At 46.6% G+C, this 23,180-nt stretch overlaps 1 protein-coding gene across 5 annotated transcripts in view; it reads left to right on the top strand.

The window, feature by feature from the left end:
• Positions 1-23,180, top strand: part of Sash1 (SAM and SH3 domain containing 1) — a 227,095-nt gene that overhangs the window by 179,974 nt on the left and 23,941 nt on the right. For 2 of the 5 annotated variants that reach the window (XM_029533050.1, XM_029533049.1), the window contains exons 9-10: positions 15,689-15,821; positions 21,140-21,969. In XM_029533050.1, coding sequence (XP_029388910.1) covers positions 15,689-15,821; positions 21,140-21,969 — 963 coding nt within the window. Of the gene's footprint in view, positions 1-10,030; positions 10,466-15,688; positions 15,822-21,139; positions 21,970-23,180 lie in introns of those variants that run through there. The other 3 variants (XM_021221084.2, XM_021221085.2, XM_021221083.2) reach the window with 3 other exon arrangements.

Raw genomic sequence — 23,180 nt, 5'->3', positions numbered from 1 at the left:
GCCTCGAACTCAGAAATCCACCTGCCTCTGCCTCCCGCATGCTGGGATTAAAGGCTTGTGCCACCACTGCCCGGCAGGAAGTTGATTCTTGACTTTTCCCTTGTGAGCAATGTCTCTCTTATCCGTGCTGCTACACTGTGTAGCACTCCAGGCTCGCTGGCCACAGCGCTTCCAGGTCATTCTCCCATCTCTGCCTCCCATCTTGCTACTTGCCACCTCTGCCTGGTTTGTTCTTGTTTGTCTGGTTGCTTTTGTTTGTTTGTTTTGTGGGCCACGAACATTGAACCCAGATCCTCAGGTTTGTGTGAGCCTTACATCTACTGGCTGACCTGTCTTCCTAGCCCCACAGTGAGTGGGTTTGTGAGAATTAAGAATTTGCTCCAAATTCCAAGTGGTTTAAACGTGGGGGTGGGGGCTGCTGAGGTGACTTCCTGTTGTTCATTTCCCCACTTCCTGGTCTCTACTCAGCACTGTTCCCCTCCCATTCCCAGCCTTCTCCCCGGGACCAGGGCCAAAGTCTGAGGCATGTGTTTAACGAGTCCCTTAAGATCACCATGAAGAAATCAAGTTAGACAAGAAGGAGGTACTAGCCTCTGCAGACCTGGAAGCCAGCATTCACCCTGTGTGGGTAGGCGCAGGGCTGGGGAAGCGGAGACGTGAGTCAGATGTGAGATCTGGACCCCATGTCCTGTCAGCTCTGCCTCTGGGGCAGAGCAGCCATCTTTGTGCTTCAGTCTCTTTCCTAGATCAGCCAACCCAGTGTGCCCCGTGAGTGTGAATGGCGCCGAGCAATCAATCCCGATGGGTGTCGTCACCTTTAGTTACTCCGTGGGAAGATCACCCGTCCTTTCTGTCCACCGCCGTCGTCGATGAAATGTTTGAGTCCTCCATCCAGTGCCATTTTTGTCCATGCCACTGTGTGTACATGTCAGTAGCCCAGTTGGGAAAGCTCACCAATGCCTTCGGACTCTGCTCTGCTATTCAGGCTGGGTGTGAGTCCAGCGGCACTTGGAAGGAAGGAGGAAGCAGGTAATGACAGGGAGATGGTCTTACAGGCTGTTGGGTTTAGTATATGATCTTGCTCTCTCCTAAGTGGAGGGAATCCTCATCCGAGTCCCAGAAATCATACATAACTGCCGGTTGGGTTGGTTCTCTGCAAATGAACCAGGGACACCTTTGTTTCCAATTGTTTGTGGGGACCCGCCTCAGTGTATCAAGGGCCACGTGAATACAAACAAATACTGACAGAGTGCCCAAGCATGACATATTCCGATGGTGTCTATTTGTAAAGAGATCTTTTTAAACTTAAGATAGCCTTTTAATGCAGTTTGGTCTCTTGTTTCTCGGGTGGAAATCTATAACATTAGAGATATAGATAGCTTTTGACCTATACAAATGAAGCTTCATTTGTCCAGCCTAATGCGCAGCTACCAGATGAGATATACCACATTAATTCCACTAGCTGGTTATATCCAAGTGCAGATAAAATCTAATATGGGTCAGGGTTTGGCATTTAGATTTGCAATAGCCCTTCCTCTCTCCGCTGGAGGGAACGACTTCAGGGAGTTTGAAGATAAAGATGATGTCCATCATTGTCCAGTGTTATTGATTCGTCACATCTCTGCCCTTCATTAAGTCATTTGCCCCAGTGCCAAGCCTTGTTTATTGGGCCACAAGGCCTTCTTGTGGTTCATGAACAGGACTCAGAGGCAGGATCCAAGAAGCTGGGTGCAGAGCCAGTTCATTGAAGGCACAGGCCGCCCATCGCTTGTTTATGGTGCGTTTGAACTCTGTCATCATAATTACCCATTATACCAAAACTCTCAGAACTGCAGTCAGCAGCAGACAATGACACTCATTTGGAAAGCAAAAATAAATAAATAAAACCATGTGGGTCCTGGAGGTTGAACCCGGGGTTTTGAATGGGAAAGCGGTATTTAGCAGAGCCAAATCCTAATTGTACAGAATAATAGCCACTGAAAATATTCCTCTGCCCTCTTCTGAGCCCCACTTTCCCTTCTCTGTGTCACGCCACGCCCTCCGGTGGTCCTGATGGTGTACTGTTAGTTGTATAAAGCTAAGCGCATTGCATAATTGGTTCCGAAAACTATGTGATTCGTCTGCCCTGTTGCCCATTTGACCCAGAATGTAGATGAAGTAATACCATCTTGGGCATTCCTCTAATCACCCATTGGGCAAATATTTATCAAGGCTGTGCTGTGCACCAGTTCTTTATTCCCAATGAGTTTGTGGTTGGAAAAAAAGAGACAGATGGATCACACGGCTGTGGACCATGGGTAACATACGGAAAGGTGCCAGTCACACAATGGAAGTCCCTCCCCTCCCTCTGCCCCCTCCCCTCCCGCCACCCCCTCCCTACCCTCAGAGGCTTTCCCAAGGATGGTGCCTGATACAAATGGTGATAAAAGAGAAGTGTGTGTCAGGTAAGGGGCGCGGCAGGGTTCAAGGTGAAGAGCTGGAGGTTTTCAATCAGGCGAAGTAGGAGAAAAAATAACTTACATGGTATGGAGCTCTTTGTATTTTGACTTCTAAGGGGGTACACGGTATTCTTGGGCCCCTCTTCCTAACAAGTTGATTTTGTAACTGGCTTTGGCTTTTTATTTCCTTACATCTGTTTCTTTTAAAGTTGTGTCATCTGTGTGTGCCATCTCTGAGGTTTCGTTTAATTAAATTCATGACTGAAATTATTATTTAAAAAATTTTTTTTTAAAAAAATGTATGTGTTCAAGTGCTTGTCTGCGCCTAAGTCTGTGCCCCGTGTGTGCGTGATGCCCAGGGAAGCCAGCAGAGGGCCTCAGACAGAGCCCTTGAAATGGGAAGTACAGACAGTTGCAAGCTGCTGCGTGGGTGATGGGAACTGAACCTGAGTTCTCTTCAGGAGAAGTAAGTGCGTTTACTCCAGCCCCTTAACCTAGTTCACACAGTGAAGCAACTGGAATTTTAAGCAGCTGTCATACATGTTTTCCCAACCTGATCGCACGGAGGTGACTCTAGTCCCATTTTGTACTGGGGCTGATGTCAGGAGTGTTATGTTTGTGTAACAATAGCTCTCCCCTACCCCCATCCCAGTTCTTCCAATATACAGCTGAGGTCTCTCTTGGGTAGTCCAGTTGTGTGGCCGTTGCTGCCTCTGGATGGACAGCCCCATAAGTGACAGAATGTGGTCTCCCTGGGCATCCGGGTACTGGACTTCCTTCCGCCCCCAGCTCTGTCACAGCTCACACCCGTTGCTGCATGGCAGCAGAGCCACCCTGTCTTTATTCAAGTCTACCATTCTAGTGAGTTCCAGGGGCTTAGTACTGATTAGGCAGCTCCGTGATCAGCTGACCGTCTGTCACTCACCGATTCCCAGTTCATGTCCACTGTTCCTGAGTCTTGAAAAAAAACGAGTCGGGAACAGTTTCTTTTTCAGATGGTGTGCTATGAAGTCTCTGCTGTTGGCTTGTCTGTTTTGTTTTTTTTTTGTTTTTTTTTTTTAAAGTGGGAGGGAACTTTGATGATTTGTCGCTTACCTTGGCCATGCAGTTTCTAAGTGTTAATGCATGAACCTTTCTTTGCTTGTTGCTGGGCTCTAACACTGTTTTGGCAGAGGAGGCTGGTCACTTTTCTGATCTCTCTGAAAAGGCTATCCAGTAGTTCAGTGTTCAGCAATTGTATCCTGATGGTTTTGCTAATTCACTGAGACAACCAACCTCCTCAGAGCTAATGATCTTATCTATCTACCTATCTATCTACCTATCTACCTACCTATCTATCTATCTATCTATCTATCTATCTATCTATCTATCTATCTACCTACCTACCTACCTACCTACCTACCTACCTACCTACCTACCTAAAGATAGGCATTCAGCCTGGATCCTTTAGCTTGGAACTTGCATCAAAGCTACTTCTTATTAATTCTATAGATGAAACCAAATAGATACACAGATTGTGACTTTAGGAATGACATGGGCTCGCCTGCTGGCCCAGTGGCATAGGTGGGTCTCTATACCCTCCTTCTGTGCCTACTAGATTCCTTGGGCTCTCTGTGTTTCTGCATTGTCATGTGCCTAGACTAAGTTGTTAGACAGCCCTGTCCTGAGAAGTCACTGTGCCTGAACTATGAGTCAGTAGCCTGAGATGCCAAAGCAATGTGACTTTGCAACACACCCAGTCTCTGAGGAGACTTAGCGCTTCGGGAATGAACACTGGACTTTCCAGTTCATGTGTGATTGTCCCACTTGGCAGCGCTGTTCTGAGTCAGCCGGCTCCCTTGGCACGGGGGCTGCATGAGAGCCTGGGGCTCTTGGGGATGTGCGGGGCAGGGGGTCGGGAGAGTTTGCCAGAATCTGTAGGGTGTCTCACATCATTGATGTGCATTGGGTGTCCCCCCCCCCCCCAGCCTCTCACAAGGGCGGTCTACGATTGCTGCTGGCTTCCTAGGTCCTTCTTGGTCCTTTCACTTGTGACCTTCAGCTACTTCATATCAACAGCCGGTCCCCCTGACCTGTGAAGGGAATGACAACATGCAGAAAAGTCACCCAAGGCTTTTACATATGGAGAGGAAGTCAGTCGCCTTCCTCCATCCCTCCCACCTCCAGGGGAAGGAGGAAAAACCTTTTCTCTGCTTCCAGGGAGCTTGTAGCTTTGGAGGAGGTTGGCTTCTTGGGCTCAGAGTCGCTCTAGGTTTGGTGGTAGGACTCTTGATCTTTTTTCCCCCCTCCTCCTTTGGGAAAAAGATGGTAGCACATTGTTTTGAGGGTGGTTAAAAGTAATTCCATGTTCTTGAGTTTAGGAGACAGAACTGAGCAAGTACACTGTAGACGGCAACATCCACTTGCGTTCCACTGGGCCGCCTATTAATTTTTAAAGTTTTTAAAATGAATTAAGTGCTGACAGTCCTTTTTCTCCAGGGGATAGTAATGTTACTTCAAATTCCCACATACTTTTTCCAAATAAAAGTCTCCTATAATTATCTTCTCTTTTTCCATTGCTTCCTCCTCCTCCTTCTCCTCTTCTTCCTCCTCCTCCTCCGTTTCCCCTTTCCTCAAGTTTAGCGACAACTAGTTAATTTGGAAGCTGCCAGAGTGCTTATTTCAGCGTTGCACGGTACCTTTGGGAGGAGAATGGGATCTTATTTTTTCCCCCCATCTGCTGACAAAATTCTCCTAATTTCAGAGGGCAATGATGTCACTCTCTAATGAGTAAAATATTTCTTACTAAACAGATGGATCTCCTCCTTGCCTGGCTTCTTTGTAATAGAGTAGGATGTCAGGCACAGTGTGCTTCATGTCTTATGAAGTTGTAAGATTTAAGTTGAACAGGCTTGCTATGAACTCAGCGAGGCTAATATTTTTTCTCTTTATAAACATAAAGATTACCATGATAACAGTGACCTAAAGGTCCCTGCCATGACCCAACATGGCTCGGTCCTCAAGTGTTGGGAAAATTTTGAGTGTATCCAGGCAGAGCCAGGATGTAGCCCTAAGGTAGGGAGGGATCCTGAATACATCACTGCTTGGACCATGGAAGGAGACCGGACATGGTGGAGAGGTGATGAAATCCAGCTCAGAGAAGGGGGGACCAGAAGCTGCCGTTGATTGGTGTCACATGTTGTTTATACAGTGACATCAGCTGAACTCTGCTTTATCCAACTAGATAGGCAAGCCTCTGAGGTCAGAGTGGACAGTGAATTATGGCTTTGGGACCATCACAAGACTAACTTCTAGGTCATGTATGAACATGGATGTGCCCTGAAACCCATAACTGGTGTTAACCAGCCACTAACACACATTTCAGTTTCCATAGCTGAGGTGCACGGTCCCGTGTGCAGATCTTTTCTCCATCCCAGGGACGAGGCCATCATACCTGACCTGTATTAACCATCATGCTTCAGGGCCTCCCTCGAGCTTTTCCTCACTGGACTTTCTTGTCCTTTGACCTTTGTAAGTTTAGAGGCTGCTTCCTAGTCATGTTGATACTTCATGTTCTTCTGAGTTCTTTCCATCAGTTCACTCATTCATTCATTCATTCCAATCAAGAAATACCTATGTAGCATCAAGATAGATTTAAGTTTTATTTATCTAAGTAGAAAAAAAGAAAAAACTTGTGGCACTGGTAATGATGGGGAATATAGTTAAGACAACACATTGCTTCTGAGTAAGTTGCAATGGGTGTCAAAAGCCTTGCAGATGTGCACATTTTTAAAAACCCTTCAATTCTAAAATCCAACCATCCGTTCAGAGAAAAAGACTGCACTAGACATATTAATAAATTTTGTCATGCTATGCATCTGAATTGGTTTATGTTGGAGACATTCAAATGTCCAGTGACACGCACATTGCTTAAGTAAATGACAACATACTTCTGTGACAGAATGCGTGCTGTTAAACCACTAATATGTTGGCGTACCCTATTGGAAGAGCATTTGTTGACATGGAAAAAAATTTCCATGTATTTTTCTTTTAAAATTTAAGAAGTACACATGACTTAAGAAGTATCTAAAACAGTGGTTCTCAACCTCCCTAATGCTGAGGCCCTTTATTTAATACAGTTCCTCACATTGTGGTGACCCCCCAATCATAAAATTATTTTTGTTGCTAGTTCATAACTGTAATTTTGCTACTGTTGTGAATCATAATGGAAATATCTGTGTTTTCCAATGGTGGTCTAAGGATCATTTGATTCCCCAAAGTGGATCACAACCCACATTTTGAAAACTGTTGTTCTAAAGAAAACCACAAGAGGTGCCAGAGGGAAGGGATGGGATTCTCTTCATCAACAAAGTAAAGCAATGGTCAGGAATGGTTTTTAGGACCCTTTGTGTCACTGGGATTATATATCACTGTGTGTATGTGGCGGGGCCGGAGGATTTGAGAGGTCAAAAAAACGCTACCAATTTTTCTTAACATGAGGATACGGGTCATTTCTTCCTGTGTGGTTTTGCATTTTGCAAAGTTTTAATTGTCGTGTGAAATAGAAAGTGTTACTCAAGTATAGCTCTGTAAGTGACCATGACTGCGCTCATTGTGATGCTCAGCAAGGGACCAGATAATAGAGTGATGAAGGTGCATATGCCAAGTCTCTAAATCAGTGGTTCTCAGCCTTCCTATGCTGTGCCCCTTCAATATCAATACAGTTCCTCATGGTGTGGTGACCCCAGCCATAAAATTATTGCATTGCTACTTCACAACTGTATTTTCGCTACGGATAGGAATCGTAATGTAAATATCTGGTGTTCAGGAGACCTAATATGCCACCCCTGGTGGGAGGGAGGGTCACAACCCACAGGTTGAGAGCTGCTGCTCTGGATAAAGCTTGTCTAGGTGGCTATGCAGCCACATAAGCTAAGGCAATGAAAGGGAAGGCTAGAAGGTCCCCCAACCCCACGATGGGTGGACAGAGGCGTTGTTAAATGAGTGTCTGGCAAACTCGGTGATGTGTGAGCACCCACAACCCGGGGCACTTGAGTTTCTCTGAGGAGGTAGAGGATGAGAGGCAGATCCTCTGGGAGGCCCTTTCCACAGAGCATCTGTACAGTGGAGCAGAGCAGAGCACACTCTTAACTGTAAGGAGGGGAAGGGATGTGACCATGTGGTTCCATGTCCCAAGGCAAGGCTTTGTGTGCACCCTGTCCTAAGACTTAACTGATAGTTCCTTAGCATCAACTTCAGACATTCCAAATGTGAATGCGAGCCCATCTGCACACCTGCCGTGCTTAGCTAGGTTCAAGTCCACTGTCAAGAAAGCAAGACTGTAGGGGGTGTTTTTCAAGAACCAAGCATTTTCTTTGGTCGATGTGGCCCAGTCTGTAGGTTGAGCGTTTGCTCTGATGTGAGGTGAAGGATAGCAGCTGTGTTGTGTGGCCGGTACGTTCCTGTTCCTAGAGGGATTGCCATAGGCAGACACTCGGAGTGGCTTGCTGTGAGCAGGCGCAGTATATCCTGGTCAGGAGACTATACCAGACCTTGGTCCCCACGGAGTTTCCTGTTTTCTGAAAGGCAGATCCATGCTGTGTCCCACATGGAACCCCACATTCGCTCTATAAATGCTAGGCTTTCCCTCTGAGAGGTGGGGGGCAGAGGCGTATGAAGGGATGGTTAAACTCAGTTCTCTGGCTCATCCTCGTGAACGGCCCGAGGAGCTGGCCGTGGCTGGACTGCTGTGGGGGAGGGAAGTCCAGTGATGTCTCTTCCCTCTGCCCTCTTCACGGTGTCTCCATCAGTCCAAGCTTCCGTGCCTCCCACTCTGCCAGGCGCCAGGCTTCATATAAAGGGATCACCATCTCTCCTCCCTAGATCCCACGGCCAGTTCTAGAAACAAGAGAGAGTAACACGCATGCCTGAGCTCTTCCCAGTGGAGGATGGAGATCTGAACCCAGCCGTGCCTGCTGAACTGCAGAGCCCTGGTTCCTATGCTCCCCCAGCCTTCTCTGCATCTTAGCATCCAGTGTCACCGAAGCCCAAATGTCTGTCATTGTGCCTCCAGCTCTATGGGCCTTCTTGGCCTTGCTGTGTCCATAACACGCAAAAGAGCCATTTATAAAAGTAAAATGGATTCTGCCTGCCCTCCAGTCAGTACCCAATAGAAGACGCCTAGGTAATAGACACTGCTGAACTCTAGGAACACCATCCGCACTGTAAGATGTCATCAAACCAAAGTGACATTTAGGAATCCTAGGACCATCGTCAGCTAAGATGATCAGCTAAGAGTTACTTTGAAATGAACCTCAGCTAGTTCCACAGCACAGACCCACAGGGTCCCACTTGCTACCTTGCCCTTCCTATTTGAGAAAGGGGTCATGCCTGAACCCATTTCATGGATTGTGGGCATGGTGCTTGCTGAATGCCAGAGCCGACCGTACTTCATCCAAAACTCAGCTGCCACCATTGGTGTGGTCTGTGGCCCTGAAATGCCAGTGGTGGGCAGTGAAGCCACCGGCTTTGGGAGAATTGGTTTGTGATCTGGGGAACTGGGCCGTACAGGGGAAGCTATGGCGAATCCTTGTGGCAGGAAAAAGAGGAAGTTTCATTAAAAGTAGACGCGAGTCTTCTGGAACCCGCGGACTTGGAGGGGAGGGGCATGGGGTAAATGCTTTCTAGGGGAGGGAAGGGAGGGGAGGGGAGCAGGTGAGGGACCCAGCAAATGGGAAAGATGGGCTGCCAGGCTGCCAGCTAAAATGGAGACTCTGGGCAAAGCGGGACCTTCCCTTTGTGAGCTTCGGGTCTCAAATGTCCCCCCCCCCTTTAAGTAAGCCCTAGACTTCCTCCCAAAAGACCTTCTTCTATCTTAAGGAGACAGAGGTTGGCACTCATGGTGAGCTCTAGGCTGCCAGGTGTTTTATCTGTGTTGTGTATCTGTATCCGCCTCTAAAGAGATGGATAAGGAAGACCCTCATGATGGAAGAGGCAGCTCGAGGTGATTAGGGCAAACCGCACAGTGGGTTAACTCGGTGAGGTGAGCCACGGGAAAGAGCCACGCCGCACGTCATGGAGACTTCTTCCGTTTTTTCCAGCTCTGTCTCGTTTAGCCCATGTTCTGTTTCAGTTACAGCATGTGCCTGGTGCTCCCCCGGGACTCCCCAAGGAAATTAAACAATCATCTTGTGACATAGTCCCCAGGCTCGCTGTTCCAGAATGCCCGGGAACTCAGCTGCCCTGAAATGATGGTCGGAACAATTTGGGGAGACAGTTTTAGAAGCCCCAGGAAAGGGGAAATCGCCTACATTTACTCTGGCTATTAAAACAGAAAGGGGGTGGGGGGGAAGAATGGGGAGGGAGAGAGAAAGTGATAAAGTCAGGGAGAAAAACCAGAATCACAAGCTCCACAATAGTAATTTCAAAAATAGCCCTGGAAAGGTGTCCACTTTCAATCGTGACCACTCCCCTCAGGGAGCGTTTGGAAGCCCATCTGCAGAAGCGATCTGTTTTAGAGTTCAGTCACTCGGAAGGGTTAGCCCTCTGTCCCAGATTCGCTCAGATTCTCGCGTTCTTTCTTTCTTTTCTTTCTTTCTCTGGAATTCCATAGACAGTAATTAAGGAACTGGAGGCCAGCAGGAGGTCAGGGAGCCTTCCTCAGTGAAAACAGGGATTGTTGGCCATGCACAACACTCCCTTTTTTCCTTGTGGTGAATAGGAGATTTGCTTAGAGCTGATGACTTATGCCTTTCTTACAAGTTATACAGTTAGCAAGCGACCGGGGGATCGGGCAGCAGGCAGAGAGAGGCTAATTGAATCCAGTCAGTGTCCTGGTGCTCTTCGTCAGATGTTGGGCCGTGACTGGGAGAGCCTGCCCGATCATGTAACTACGGAGAACATGCTCGTGGGAGTGGTGCCTGGTCCTACTTGGAGATTTCAGGGCTGACGGATCAAGAGTGGGGTTTGCTCTGCGTGGGGAGGGGGAAGGGGGCACCTACTTCGTCTTTGCAAAAACTACCCCTTACGCCTGCTAAATGCCGAAGCCGGTAAGTTGATGAATGGTTTTTTTTGTTTGTTTGTTTGTTTTTGTTTTTGTGTGAAAGCAAAACTTTTCTGTTGCTCCAAGAAAAAGGCTTTCTGCTCACTTCTGCTTAGGAAGCAACTTTCGTGGCTTCTTCGATTTCTCTAGATCTGCATTTCTCCTTCTAGCTACTAACCTGCCTTCTACCCCCGAGCATTGTCACCCAGCCCATTCACCCAGCCGCCATACATAACTTTTGGAGAATGCAAAACATTATTTTGAGACTAAGAAAGAATGAGCAAGCATAAGCTGGAGCTGCTCCGTGAGCATCCGGCATCGCTTTAAGTAAATCTACAACCAACCGTCTTTCGTCTCATAACGTTTACAATTAATGTAATGACAGCGTGGCCATAGAAGTTGAGGTGTGTGTGTGTGTGTGTGTGTGTGTGTGTGTGTGTGTGTGTATGTGTGTCTTTTTATGGACTAAGTTCAAACAAAACTGTTGTATGATTTTTTTTCCCAAGCAAATATATTTGCAATTGAAAAATACTTCTCAGAAAGGTTTAAATATCGTATGATGTTGTCTCACTGCGTGGAGGGAGGATAAGGTGACTGAGTCTGGTTGTTCTGATTGTTCACTGTGATAGTGCGTCTCGAATTTGGAGCCAGCAAGGCAAACTGTAACCCTGTGCTCAAGATGGTCTCGTGTGGTCCCCCCAAGGATCTAATTGTTCCTTGCAAATGTGGACTACCATTTATTCGTCACATCCCTTGCTACCGTGCCACTAAACTTTTAGAAACCATGTATTCTGCACATCCCAGAACTGTTTGTTATAAGGAGCAGTGAAGGATCTGTTCGGGCAGCAGTGACAGGCTTAGGATAAGCAGTGTACGCCAGCACACAAATCTTATTTACAGATGTGATTAATTTTGTTCCTCCCCCCCCCCCCCGATCATATTGCGTGTAGTTGTGTTATAAAAAGTTCTCCACGCTGGCTCCGTGGCTTTTCCCATTAGGACATCACAGATGTGTCAAAGGATGCACTTGTTCCAAGAGAAGCTGGGAAGAAAGGAGGCTCCACCCTCCTATCCGTGCCAAATGGCCCCATAGACTCTTCAGTCAGTGCCTAGCAGCCGAAGGACTTGCTATCTCTTTAAAGCAGCTATAGTTTTGTGCCTTGGCTTGGTCAATTTGTTATGGTTTAAAACTGTGGAGCCAGCTGTCTGCAAGCTGATGTAATGTTGCTATGGAAACCAGAAATGAAACACTTAGGCATTCACCACAGAATTACTACATATAGCATTAGCCAAAGTAATTAAAACTTGAGCCATATGGGTTTTCTGGTGGAAAGAAATCTGCAGCAGAAAGCTTAGAAGTGAAATGTTTCTGTTTACAATACTGCATGTATTTGCACGTCTTTTGGTGGGGGTCACCCTTTTTTCTCAGGATGGTTTAGGATGGGGGCAGATAAAGCTGACGGAGTCGCCTTCTTGTTTATAAGATGGTCAAACCTAAGTTTACTTTAGTAAGATGTAATAAACTCTGATTTAGAGGTGCAGGAGACCAAGATGGAGAAATGTTTGAATATGTGTGAGCATATGAATATGTGTGAGCATATGAATATGTGTGAGCATATGAATATGTGTGAGCATATGAATATGTGTGAGCATATGCTTCTATGCTTTTGTTTTGTTTTATGTGAATCTGTGTTGGTTATGAGCCCTTTTCTTAGAATCATTTATATATAAAGTAGAAATCCTTTATAGTCTACAAACCCATTTATTTTCTGTTTATCAATGCTATCTCAAAAATATGTAAATTTTAATATTATGTACACATATTTTTAATGATTCTTAATTTAAGAGATTCTCAAACTCTCTTTTATGATAGTCAATTTGAATAAAAGATGTGGCATATATATATACATATATGACATACATATTATATATACATATATCATGCCATGCTACTTTCAGCATTTAGAAAATAACACATATTTATTTGAGTGCGAAATACACAGTGAAGAATTTATTACTCAGTTTAGAAGAAATGCAGTCATTTGTGTCTTTATCTGAAAACAGCTGGAGAGAATTTCTTAAAGGCAAATATGTCCAGCTGGAGAGATGGCTCAGTGATTAAGAGCACTGACTGCTCTTCCAGTGGTCCTGAATTCAATTCCCAGCAACCACATGGTGGCTCACAACCATCTGTAATGGGCATCCGATGCCCTCTTCTGGTGTGTCTGAAGACAGCAACAGTGTACTCACATACATAAAGTCAATAAATCTTTAAGAAAAAAATATTTTTTAAAAAAGACAAATATGTCACAGATCTTTTCCCTGGCACTCGAATCCAGAAGTTGACCCTACTCATCCATAAAGAGTGTCTCAAAGGCTCACTGTAGAACTCAAATACCCCCCATGCTGACCACAGAGGACTCTTGTAATTAAAAAGATAAACCGAACAAGCAAGCATTTCTTCAATGGCTTGCTGCCTGCCTAGGGTCCAAAGCGTGATACTGCAGAGGAAGTCCTTAGTTGCTATGGCTTGTGGTTTGTCAGTGACCGACACTCCCAGGACCTCTACGGAGTTAGAAAGATCCAAGTACCATCAATGTAAAGTTCTCAAGAGCTCCTGTTCCTCAAAAAGTAGGCATGTGAAACCAGTTGAGGGATCCAGGCAGAGGGAAGGAAGGTCCTGTGAGGCAAGGATGTTGGCTTTCAGTCTCATGATCTGATGTGACCACTTCCGTTCCTTCCTGGAAAGCTCACAAAACTGCACCTTTTCTGTCTCTACGCCTCCTCTGTGTCTCTGTGGAAGATTTTTTGTGTTACCGATTCTCTATTCTGTTCTTTGTATGCTCTTGTCCACACCTTTCCCCAGTACACAAGTCACCAGCAGCCACTACCCCACAAACTCACGATGGAGCATATTGACACGTCAGAGTTTGATCTCATGCTCTAGCTCCCTATCTAAGTGCATGCAGTTGATGCTTATTTCAGCTTTGACTTGACTCCAGAACTTGCAATGTCAAGGTTAGATACTTAGCCTGGGTTTGTTTTTAGGGGGGTAGGAGTGATACACAGAGACCCGGTGAAGTGTAAGGTTAGTTCTTCTCTTTGAATCGCTGATACCTGAAAGGCAATGGGAAGACACAGTATTTTGAAACAGTTGCACGAAATCAGGGCACGGTGACTTATTCAGGTGCTCATGACCCGGCTGAGGGTAACCAAGTTCTCATGCCTTTAGTTGGCCGCGCTGACCATTTTATTTCCTTACACGTCAGCAATTCAACAAAGTAAAAATGAAATTTAAACCAGATGGTATCATTTTGTATTTGGAGCAGCTAAACTTCCTTTTTTTTTTTTTTTTTTTTTTTTTATCTTACACCTTTCAGCTTAGTGCACTAATACTAATTGTTCAATACAACTGCCTGTTTCCCTTAGTGAGATGGGGGAGGGGCTGGTTCTTATTTCCTTCTAGTTTGTCAAGTAGACAGTGGGCAACGTTTTTAATTTTAATTTTATTTTATGTGCGTTAGTGTTGTCTGCCTGTATATGTGTGTGTAAAGATGCCAGATCCCGTGGAACTGGACTTACACACAATTGTGAACTCCATATGGGAGCTGGGAATTGAACCCCGGTCCTCTGGAAGAGCAGCCAGTGCTATTTAATCACTGAGCCACCTCTCCATCTGAACAGTAGGCAGCTTTAGTTGTGAATCTGCAAGCAGTATTTTTCTAGGAATTTTAGAGAAGCTGGACATAGACACTGATTTACTTCACAGACAGGAAGACCAAAGACTACCCCAGTCTGATGATTTGCTGAGGGGTTTATACTAATTAATCATCAGTGGGTAAATTGTTTGCATACAGGAAGGAAGTACAGCGCCTCTATGCTGTGATCGCCAAGGAAAGCGGACCAAGTTTATCCAGAAGAGAGTACTGCCTTGCACTGGGAAAAGCGCCTGTGCATTCCCAGCATGCACCATTTCTAAGTCATCCATATGGTCCCAACCCCTCCCCTTTTGTGCTTTTCTCTTATTTGCCTATTTGATTGCCTATAAAATTGAGAGGAGGGAGGGCTTTTCTTGGGGGAAAGTGCCCTCAGTGGTCTCACTGCTGCTCGTTTTCGTCTTGTTGGGGAGGGGCGATCGAGTCATCTCCCTCCCTGCGCGAGGACAAGAGGGGACACTGTTGTCAGGATGTGCAGGATTAGCTGGACCGGGTGTGCTGAGGCTCCGGTACTCCCAAAAGGTCCAAGCCCCCAGCTGGCCGCTGCAGCGTGTAAGGCGCTGCTCCAGTGGGAAACCTCTTTTGCGTTTTCACAGTTTGAACAGATAGAGCCGAGGAAGTTGCATACTGAATGTTGGACTGGACTTGGAAATGAAGCCCTCGTTCTGTTCACAAGGAAAGGATTGTTTTTAGCCTGGGTCACTGCTATGGAGAGAGATTCCCCTCCCCACCCCCCTGTAATGTTTGATACTTGAGGGAAAACAGCTGGGCCAGAGCACATTTGGATCGCCGCAAAAATGGAATGGGATGCTGGGGAATATGGACCGTACTGCATGGCTGTAAAGGTCAGCTTTTTCCCTTGTCTCTTTGGAGAAATGCGGGGCTGTCCTCAACCTTGCCTCTCGAGCTCTCAGAAGGAGCTTGGGAGAGGTGGAAGGGGTGGCTGGGATGTGGCAGGCGGGCCGTTCCAACAAATAGGAAAGAAGGTTTTTTTCGGGTTTTGTTGTCATTGCTTCCCCCTTTCTGCTTGCTGGTTTTGATTTTTTTGGGGTGGGGTGGGGTGGGGGAGGGGGCACTGGAAAAAGTCAACAAAATTTTTGGTTTGGAGAAGTGGTTGATGACCATGCTCAACAGTGAGTCCCAGTGGGCCAGACAGAGGAGAGGCTGGTCCAAACCACAGCGTGTAACTGGAATTACAGGGGCAGCTTGGGGAGAAAGCTCTGCTGGACTTGGGTAGTGGGCTGATGGGCCGGACACCCCCACGGTAGTCAAGGCCAAAGATGTGTACTTTGCCCCAGGGTTTGATTCTCGGCTCTATTAGGCCATCCCAGGGTATGTGTGGCTTCTATAAACCTTGGGGGGGGGGGTAGATTTGCTGAGGTCCCACGCTGATGTGTCCCGAGTTTGGCGGTGGGGCTGCGGATGTTTGGCCTTGGGTGAGAGGCCAGCTATGCCAGCTGGGAGGGCACGGCTCTGGAGCAATTAACTGATTAACTGTTCTGTTTCTTTGCCAGTCAAGAGAGCAGTCGGATGACGAGACAGAGGACTCAGTGAAGTTTAAGAGGTTGCACAAGCTGGTGAACTCTACTCGAAGAGTCAGAAAGAAACTAATTAGGGTGGAAGAAATGAAAAAGCCCAGCACAGAAGGTAAAAAAAAAAAAAGAAAGAAAAGAAAAAAAAAAAAGAAAAGAAAAAAAAGGTGTGGGGTGTGGGGCAAACCTCACACTGGTTCTTCGGAAAGAAATCACTTAGGGTCAGATATTCAGTACAAACAGAATATGATTTTCAAATTGGAAATGAATTGAGTTCTGGCGGAGGCCAACAGTTGTCTGTGTGCCAGCGGGTGATGCTCAGAGTGTTATGGAATGAAGGATCCTGGTGTCAAGTATTTTGGGCACTCAGTAATTCAAATGTGACAGGGATGGGAAATGGCTAGGATCTGAGGATGAAGTCTGAAGGTGGGGCACTGCTTTAATTATGAGCTTGTGTTGCTATATATACATAAACCCTCTAAGTTCTCAGCGTAAACCTCTCGTCCGAAGAGGACTGGTGTCTGTAATGCAGTGGATTTGGTGCAAACCTGATCCACAGTGCATCAATCTTGCAGAGCCACCTGACAGTCAAGGCACTTAGTACCCCTTCAATGCCCCGGGTCTGCTTGGTTCTTCCCGCACACCATCTCAGTTCTCTATTCAAAAGGGGGGCTTTAAGGACCTTCAGTTCTAAGGGGACCCCTCAGAGCTGCCTGGAAGGTGAAGCAGTGATGTCAAACAGAGGGATTAACCGGGGGATATAGAACGAATAGTAACCTTTGAATTGTAATTATGAAGGTTTAATTTGTGACCTTACTCATTTTTTTATTTATAATATGTATAAGCAACATTAAATCCTACTCCCCAAAAAGATCAAATAAAAGCTTAAAATTCTGGAGTGTGGTGGCAGACGCCTACAAGGTTTATAATCCCAGTAATCCTGAGCTGGAAAAGGGAGCACTGTGTGCTACGTAGTGACACTATAGTGACACTCCACTCCACTCCATATAGCAGTGAGACTGACGGACACTCACTCTGTCTCAACCCCACCCAGCTGTATGATTGATTCTCTTGTTTATAAAATGATAGTGGGTATGTAGGAAAAAATACTGGACAGCTTTAATAAGAAAAGCACTACTTCTTAAAAATATTATGTCTGTGTTATAAGGAATTTCAAAAATTTTAACACATGGGTTTTAGAATTATTATTATAAAGGCCTTTTTGATCCTTGTAAAACCAAGTTGTACTCAGGAAACCAAACTTCCTTTTATTTTTAAAGATGAGGGTTTCTTGCTATTATTGATGCTTTCTAATTAATTCGGTTTGTTGCTGTACAGTGATTTAATTCTTTAGGATCAAGCTGAAGATGCTGGTAGCTGTAAAAGAATGGGAGATGGGAAGACAAAAAAGGGGGGGTTGGCTAGAGAAATAAGCTTGAAGGGTAACTTCATAAATGTGGGCCTACCTTTAATGTGGGAGCTGCATTTGAGTGTCCCTTGGTCTAGTAATTGTGTTTACAGTTGACTGTAATGTCGCTTTCTGCTGGCCAGCATTTCTGCTGTACAGAATCCCACACAACAGCAGGTTTTACCGAAATGTGAACACGGAGAGTGGGAGGTTATACTTTTGTTGAGAACTACACAGACTCGCCAGTGCCCAGCCCCGAGTATGTGTTGGGGAGCAAACCAAAATCCAGTGTCAGCTGTGACAATCAGAACAATGGGCTTGCCCACCAGTGACATTAAATGAGTGTCACAGTACTGAGCCGGCAGGACTTGTCATGTGGTAGCCTTTATGCTAGAATAATATTGTATACATCTGGATATATCCAAATTTGCAGAGTCTATTAATTCAAGCTATGTTGAGGGGGTTGGGTAATGGCAAAACACCAGAAGAGGCAATTGAAGGTGAAAAGCAGTCACCTTAGATAATTTCCTGGTGGGCTTCTTAATGAGTTCATCCAAGTGGGGACTGGGCCTCACAGTTGGGCTTGAACTCAAGTTGCAAGGTTTGCTCTAATGTGTGATGAGCTAGGAAGCTGGGAGAACCATTCACTCTCTCATTCTTATCACCAAAATGGTCATGTGCATGTGAGTGTCTGTGTGCATGGAAGCCCATGCTTGCCTGTGTGTGTGTGTGTGTGTGTGTATCCATGAGTGTGTGTGTTTGTGCATCCATGAGTGTGTGTGTTTGTGCATCCATGAGTGAGTGTGTGTAGCTCAGAGTGTCTGCCTCCAGCCCCCACGTGACCAAGCTCCTACTGGTGGAAGAACAGGGAGGTGGGACAGGCTCCTTGGGTTGTGAGATGTTTGCCTTCTTCCCCAGTGCCCTTGGGCTTACAGAGATTTGATCAACTCACTGATGAGCCTGCACGCCTATGCCACTTGTAAGGCAAATCATAATCCTTTAAGGAGATGATGCATCCTGCATGCTACGCGTTTCTCCCCCACACTTGAGAATTGATGGTCCCTTTTAATATGCCATCTCTGGAATACCCACCAGAGGCAGGCACTTACTCATTTCACCAGGAAGGAGGCGGAGATAAAGAAGCCAGGGAACTTCCTCAAGGACACTCAGCTGGCCAGCCAGACTTCCTCAGGGTGTCCCGCCCCCCCCCTGTACAGTCTACCACTCAGGAGAACTGATGGCTTTTGAATTCTTTATCTGGTCTCCCTCTCCTGTCTTGACTTCCCAGGTATATTCTGACATAGCAGCCTTAATATTAAACATGGGTAGTGTCCGTGCCCACTTGTGTGTGTACAGCAACATTCCCACAGTGCACCAGCACTTCTAAGCCAATACAGAACCATCAGCTTCTATGTGGTGCCTTTTAGCACAAGAAGAAGCTTCAAGTGTCTCTTTTTTATTAACACCCACTGTAACTGTATTGGGGCATTAGCTAAAGATCAGTAGGTGTTGTGACAGAGACGGCTCAGAGCAAGAACCAGACGCCCAGGGTCCCGGAACTATGGCTGAAGACCAGAACTTGTACAAAGCTGTATCCTCACATGAAGTGGTCTCACGTCCTCACTTCTCCTTGGGTATTCTGATCTCAGCTTAGACAAAAAGGCCCTCATGAAGCAGGTTACACAGTGTACAGGGATTGGGGGTGGGGGTGGGGGTGGGGCTCCCCTGGCCCAGCACCCTGCAGAGCGAAGCTCTTCCTTTTGATCAGAAGATGGCAAGAGAAGAGTATTGTATTGTATTGATGGAGCCCAGGTTGGGGCTGGGCTTCGGGGCTGCCTCTCAGACATGGACGGTGCAGCTCACACGGCATGGGGCCAGCTCACAAAGGCTGACACAGCCCCTTTGGAGGCATTTCCTATTCCCCTCAAAGCTCCTTTCCAGGGTAAGGCTGCACATGTCAGGAACATGTGTGTCCCAGCTAGTTAGTGCCTGACGGCTGTCCCCAAAACACTCCAGAAGATGTTCGGACCACGGATGAGTGACAGTTACTTAGAGAGGTGGGCAGAGCCCACCAGCATCCATGGAGCCTTTCAGGATTGTGTTGTTTAGACTTTTCAACAATCTGTGTCACCTGACGGACTTAACGTGGCCGTATTCATTCACTGCTGGGACACCTCTGCCACTAGGCTGGGCCTCCAGTGTTAGTCCAGTTGCTTCTTTCTGGAAGCAGGGAACAATCTTTAGAAGTTTCTATATTTACTTGGGAATCTGTGAGCGCTGTCGGTCTCCGTACTTGTTGGGGATCTGGAGGAGAAAGCAGGAAGGAGCTCTCACATTTGTGTACTGTCCGTGGTCTGTCTAACTCCTGTCCGACCCTGGTCCTTGCTTTAAACTGTCCTAAAAGATCCACAGACAGTTCTTTTGTGAACTTGAGACTAGGTGTCATTTTGATTTCTTCTCCTTCCTTCCTTCCCCGCCACTCATTTCGGCACATGAATGTGGAGTTGATCTTAGGTAGGATCTCATGCTACAATTCTTTCATAACTAGTAGCCATCAATTAGAAAAGGTAGCCATTTTTAGAATCTTCTAGAAATGGGAGCTATTTTGTCGCCCTCCCCTCTCCCTTTCTCCCTGAAACCTAACCATCCATCGTTACCTTTGTCCCAGCTAGCATGTACAGCGCTGTCCTTCTGTCCCAGGGAGCTTTGTATTTTTCCCTACGCCCCTGTTCAGCTGGTGGAAATCTGCAAGGCTCCAATGTTTCCTTATAATTAAGGGATACAGCCAGTTGGGCTCTACACCCACAGCTTGACCTAATTCCTCCCTCACATCTGTTCACATAACACATGCAGAAAAGAACTTGGCTCTCCTGCCAGCACATCCAGGCCTTTCCACTGGGCTCCAGAGGCCTTGGCTCAATACCTGGCCCCAGCGAGAGCGTCAAGGCCTGGAAGCCGGAGCCCAAGTTGAGCACTTAGTGAGCTGCCTGCGTGTCAGGGCCCTTAAATGCCCTTGCTGTTTCCTCCGGGGCTGGGTGGATGGGACTATCTGGTTGCAGTCACTTAGTTCCCCTGGCTTTTTTGTATTTGGCCAGGCAACTGGAGACCATTTGTCAATCACATTTGCAAGTATAACCCTTTATAGTGTTCTCCCCACCCAAACTCTCTTGGAGATTTAATCACTTAAATGGCATATGTACCAATAAAAAAAAAAAATCATTGTCTGACACATGGTATTCATCACACTCCAACTATAAAAGCCACTAGAGCTGACATAAAGGAGGGTCTTTCAGGACAGGGAAGACCGTTCCTAGCTTCTAAGTGCTGCACTTACAAACCACGGTGGCAATTACCTTGCAATGCTAACATATATCATAATGACGGGTCTTGGTTCTGCAAATGGCACTTTTTAATAGGTCAAGGGAGATGCTGGTCTACAAACTTGTTTTGGAGGAAAATAAAAGATACCACAAGTTTCTCAGCTCTAGTTTTGTAGTACTAGGTTTGGATGCAAAAACTGCACACACGCTAAAAGCTGGATAAATCCCCCCTAACTTTCAGCTATACCCCCATCTGGCTTTTGGTTTGGTTTGGTTTGGTTTTTAGCGTCAGAGTCTCATGTACCTTAGGCCGCCCTTGACTGTATTTAGCAGGGGATGACATTGGACTCTTGATCTCCACCTTCACCTCCCAAGCTGGGTTTAAAGCCATGAACGGTAAAACCAGCAAGCTTTTATTTTGAATCTCATTAAGTTAGCCAGGTTGATCTTGAACTTGCCATCCATCCTCATGCCACCAGGTCCGGCACCTCACAAATGTGTAATGTTAAGCTTTCTTGAAACAATACAATGTAGTTTGATTGTTGTTTCATGTGCATTGACATGTAAGTCATGTTTATGAGGAAGTTCAGATCATAGGCAGGGAGAACATTACCATTGGCCATGTGAGATAACGTGTTTTACAGATACAGACAAAGGTGCATGGGACAGTCACTCACAGGAGACCTCCTGTTGGTTCTCTTCCAGGTGGAGAGGAACAGGTATTTGAGAATTCCCCAGTCCAAGATGAAAGGTCCGCACTCTACTCTGGAGTGCACAAAAAGCCATTTTTCTATGATGGCTCTCCTGAGAAACCTCCAGAAGACGATGCAGACTCTCTCACGCCATCTCCATCATCCAGCAGTCTGGATACGTGGGGAGCTGGCCGGAAGTTGGTCAAAACCTTCAGCAAAGGAGAGAGTCGGGGCCTGATTAAGCCCCCGAAGAAGATGGGGACATTCTTCTCCTATCCGGAAGAAGAGAAGGCGCAAAAAGTGTCCCGCTCCCTCACAGAGGGGGAAATGAAGAAAGGTCTTGGGTCTTTGAGCCACGGGGTAAGTACCGATGGTGTTTTCTTCTATGACAACCATCGGCGCAGGCACCACTTTCTGGTGTCCCTGGAGGAGGTTCAGAGTATCCGTAAGCAAATCCGCTTGAAGAAAACGGATACTAATTACTCCTGTTCCAGAACTTTTCTCTGCCAGCGTCCCTCCAGAAAAGGAGTAAATGGCACCACCTGTGACCTGCTGCCCCGGCCGAAGCCCAAGGGGGGTGGCTGTGGCTTCGCTGGCAGGAGGGGCCGAGGGCGCACCTCGGTCAGCGAGTTCAATATCACCTACGTGGTGGAGCGGAGCCTCTACAGCCACCTGAACCTGACCCAGCTCGTGCGTCCTGCCTCGGACAGGACGCTGAGCAAGGCGGAGAAGCAGGACCTGAGGCGGTGCTTGCTGGAGGAGGATGAGGAGGCAAAGAGGAAGTGGGCTGCCACGGTGGACCGCTGTACTAAAAGGGTTCTCTTGAGAATCCACCAGAAGTCTGTGAGTCGCCAGGATGGTCATGAGGAAGGCCTTGTCATTTCCATGATGTGTAGTCAAGCGTTATGGCCTCTCTTCTCGCAAAGCTGCCTTCCTTCAACTAACTCACCACTTCCGCAGGGTCCATTCCTCTGTCACCCTCCGATTTCTCGCCCTTCTTCTTTCTATAGCGGTGCTTTTTTCTTATTTCTGTCTGCCCTCTGGCCAACCGAAGCTGTTTGATATTCTTAACTGGATCTAAACCTTGAAGTTGATCTTCCAGGGTGCGGGGGTGGGCTTTGGCTAACTTCTAGGAGTGGCTGTCTTTATACCCGGCCATCTTGTCACTTGACCCCAAAGAAGCTGATTCAAATCAGAAGGGCATTGAGCCTTGGAAGAGATGCCTGCTTTTTTCCATTAATGAAAACAGTAGGAACGAACTGACGGACAGTCTGCCATCACCACCCTCGAGTACATTTCTTTAATAGTAGAGCTAGAAAGTTCTTACATCTAAGAGAGGTAGGGTCGGGGGTGGGGGGGGGGGGGGGGGGGCGGAGAATCACTTAAAGCCTTTTTGTTTTAATTAAACCAATTCAATATTTTTACTTTTTTAAATAGAGGACTTGGCATGTAGTAGTGCCCTCCCAGATTCCCGTGCCCAGCAAAGGAAAGGGTTTACTTAGACGATTGCTCATTTCATGAATTTTTGTTTTTCAGTTTTCATATTGAAGGATCAGGGAAGCCTAGTTTAGCTTTTCCTTTCAGAGAGTGACTTCGTTTGAACTTGAAAGTATAGATATTCCCCCCGGATTCCCACCTAACTCCGAGTTTGCACAATGGCCCATGTAAAAGGGGACCGCGTGAGGCGGAGCTGGCAGTGCTGCGCTCTGGCACCTTGCTTAATCCTCCTGGGGCTGCTGGCCCAGAGCCCCTTTGAACGATCTGAAAGAACCTGTGGAGAAGAATGGGCTTCCACGGTCCCCTTTCCCAGGGTCCCTTTGCGCTCATGAATAGGATGCTCTTGTCCAGAACTGTATAACTGTAATTTAAATTCATGCAACCGAGTTCTGCTTTTGTGGAAACGAAGACGGATTGGCCACCGCCATCCTTCAAGTGACCTCCTCTGCTTCTCAGAGGATCTGTGGGTCTTTCCTCGCTTTGGGGTTTTGAAAATAATTCCCGTGTGTGTTGACTTCCGTCCTAGATTTTACTTTCCGCCTTTTCCCATCTTTATG

The sequence above is a fragment of the Mus pahari genome, chromosome 21 (genome assembly GCF_900095145.1).
Source record: "Mus pahari chromosome 21, PAHARI_EIJ_v1.1, whole genome shotgun sequence".
Classification (NCBI taxonomy): domain Eukaryota; kingdom Metazoa; phylum Chordata; class Mammalia; order Rodentia; family Muridae; genus Mus; species Mus pahari.
The sequence above is the reverse complement of the archived record's forward strand: the minus strand, read 5'-3'. Positions and strand labels throughout refer to the sequence as shown.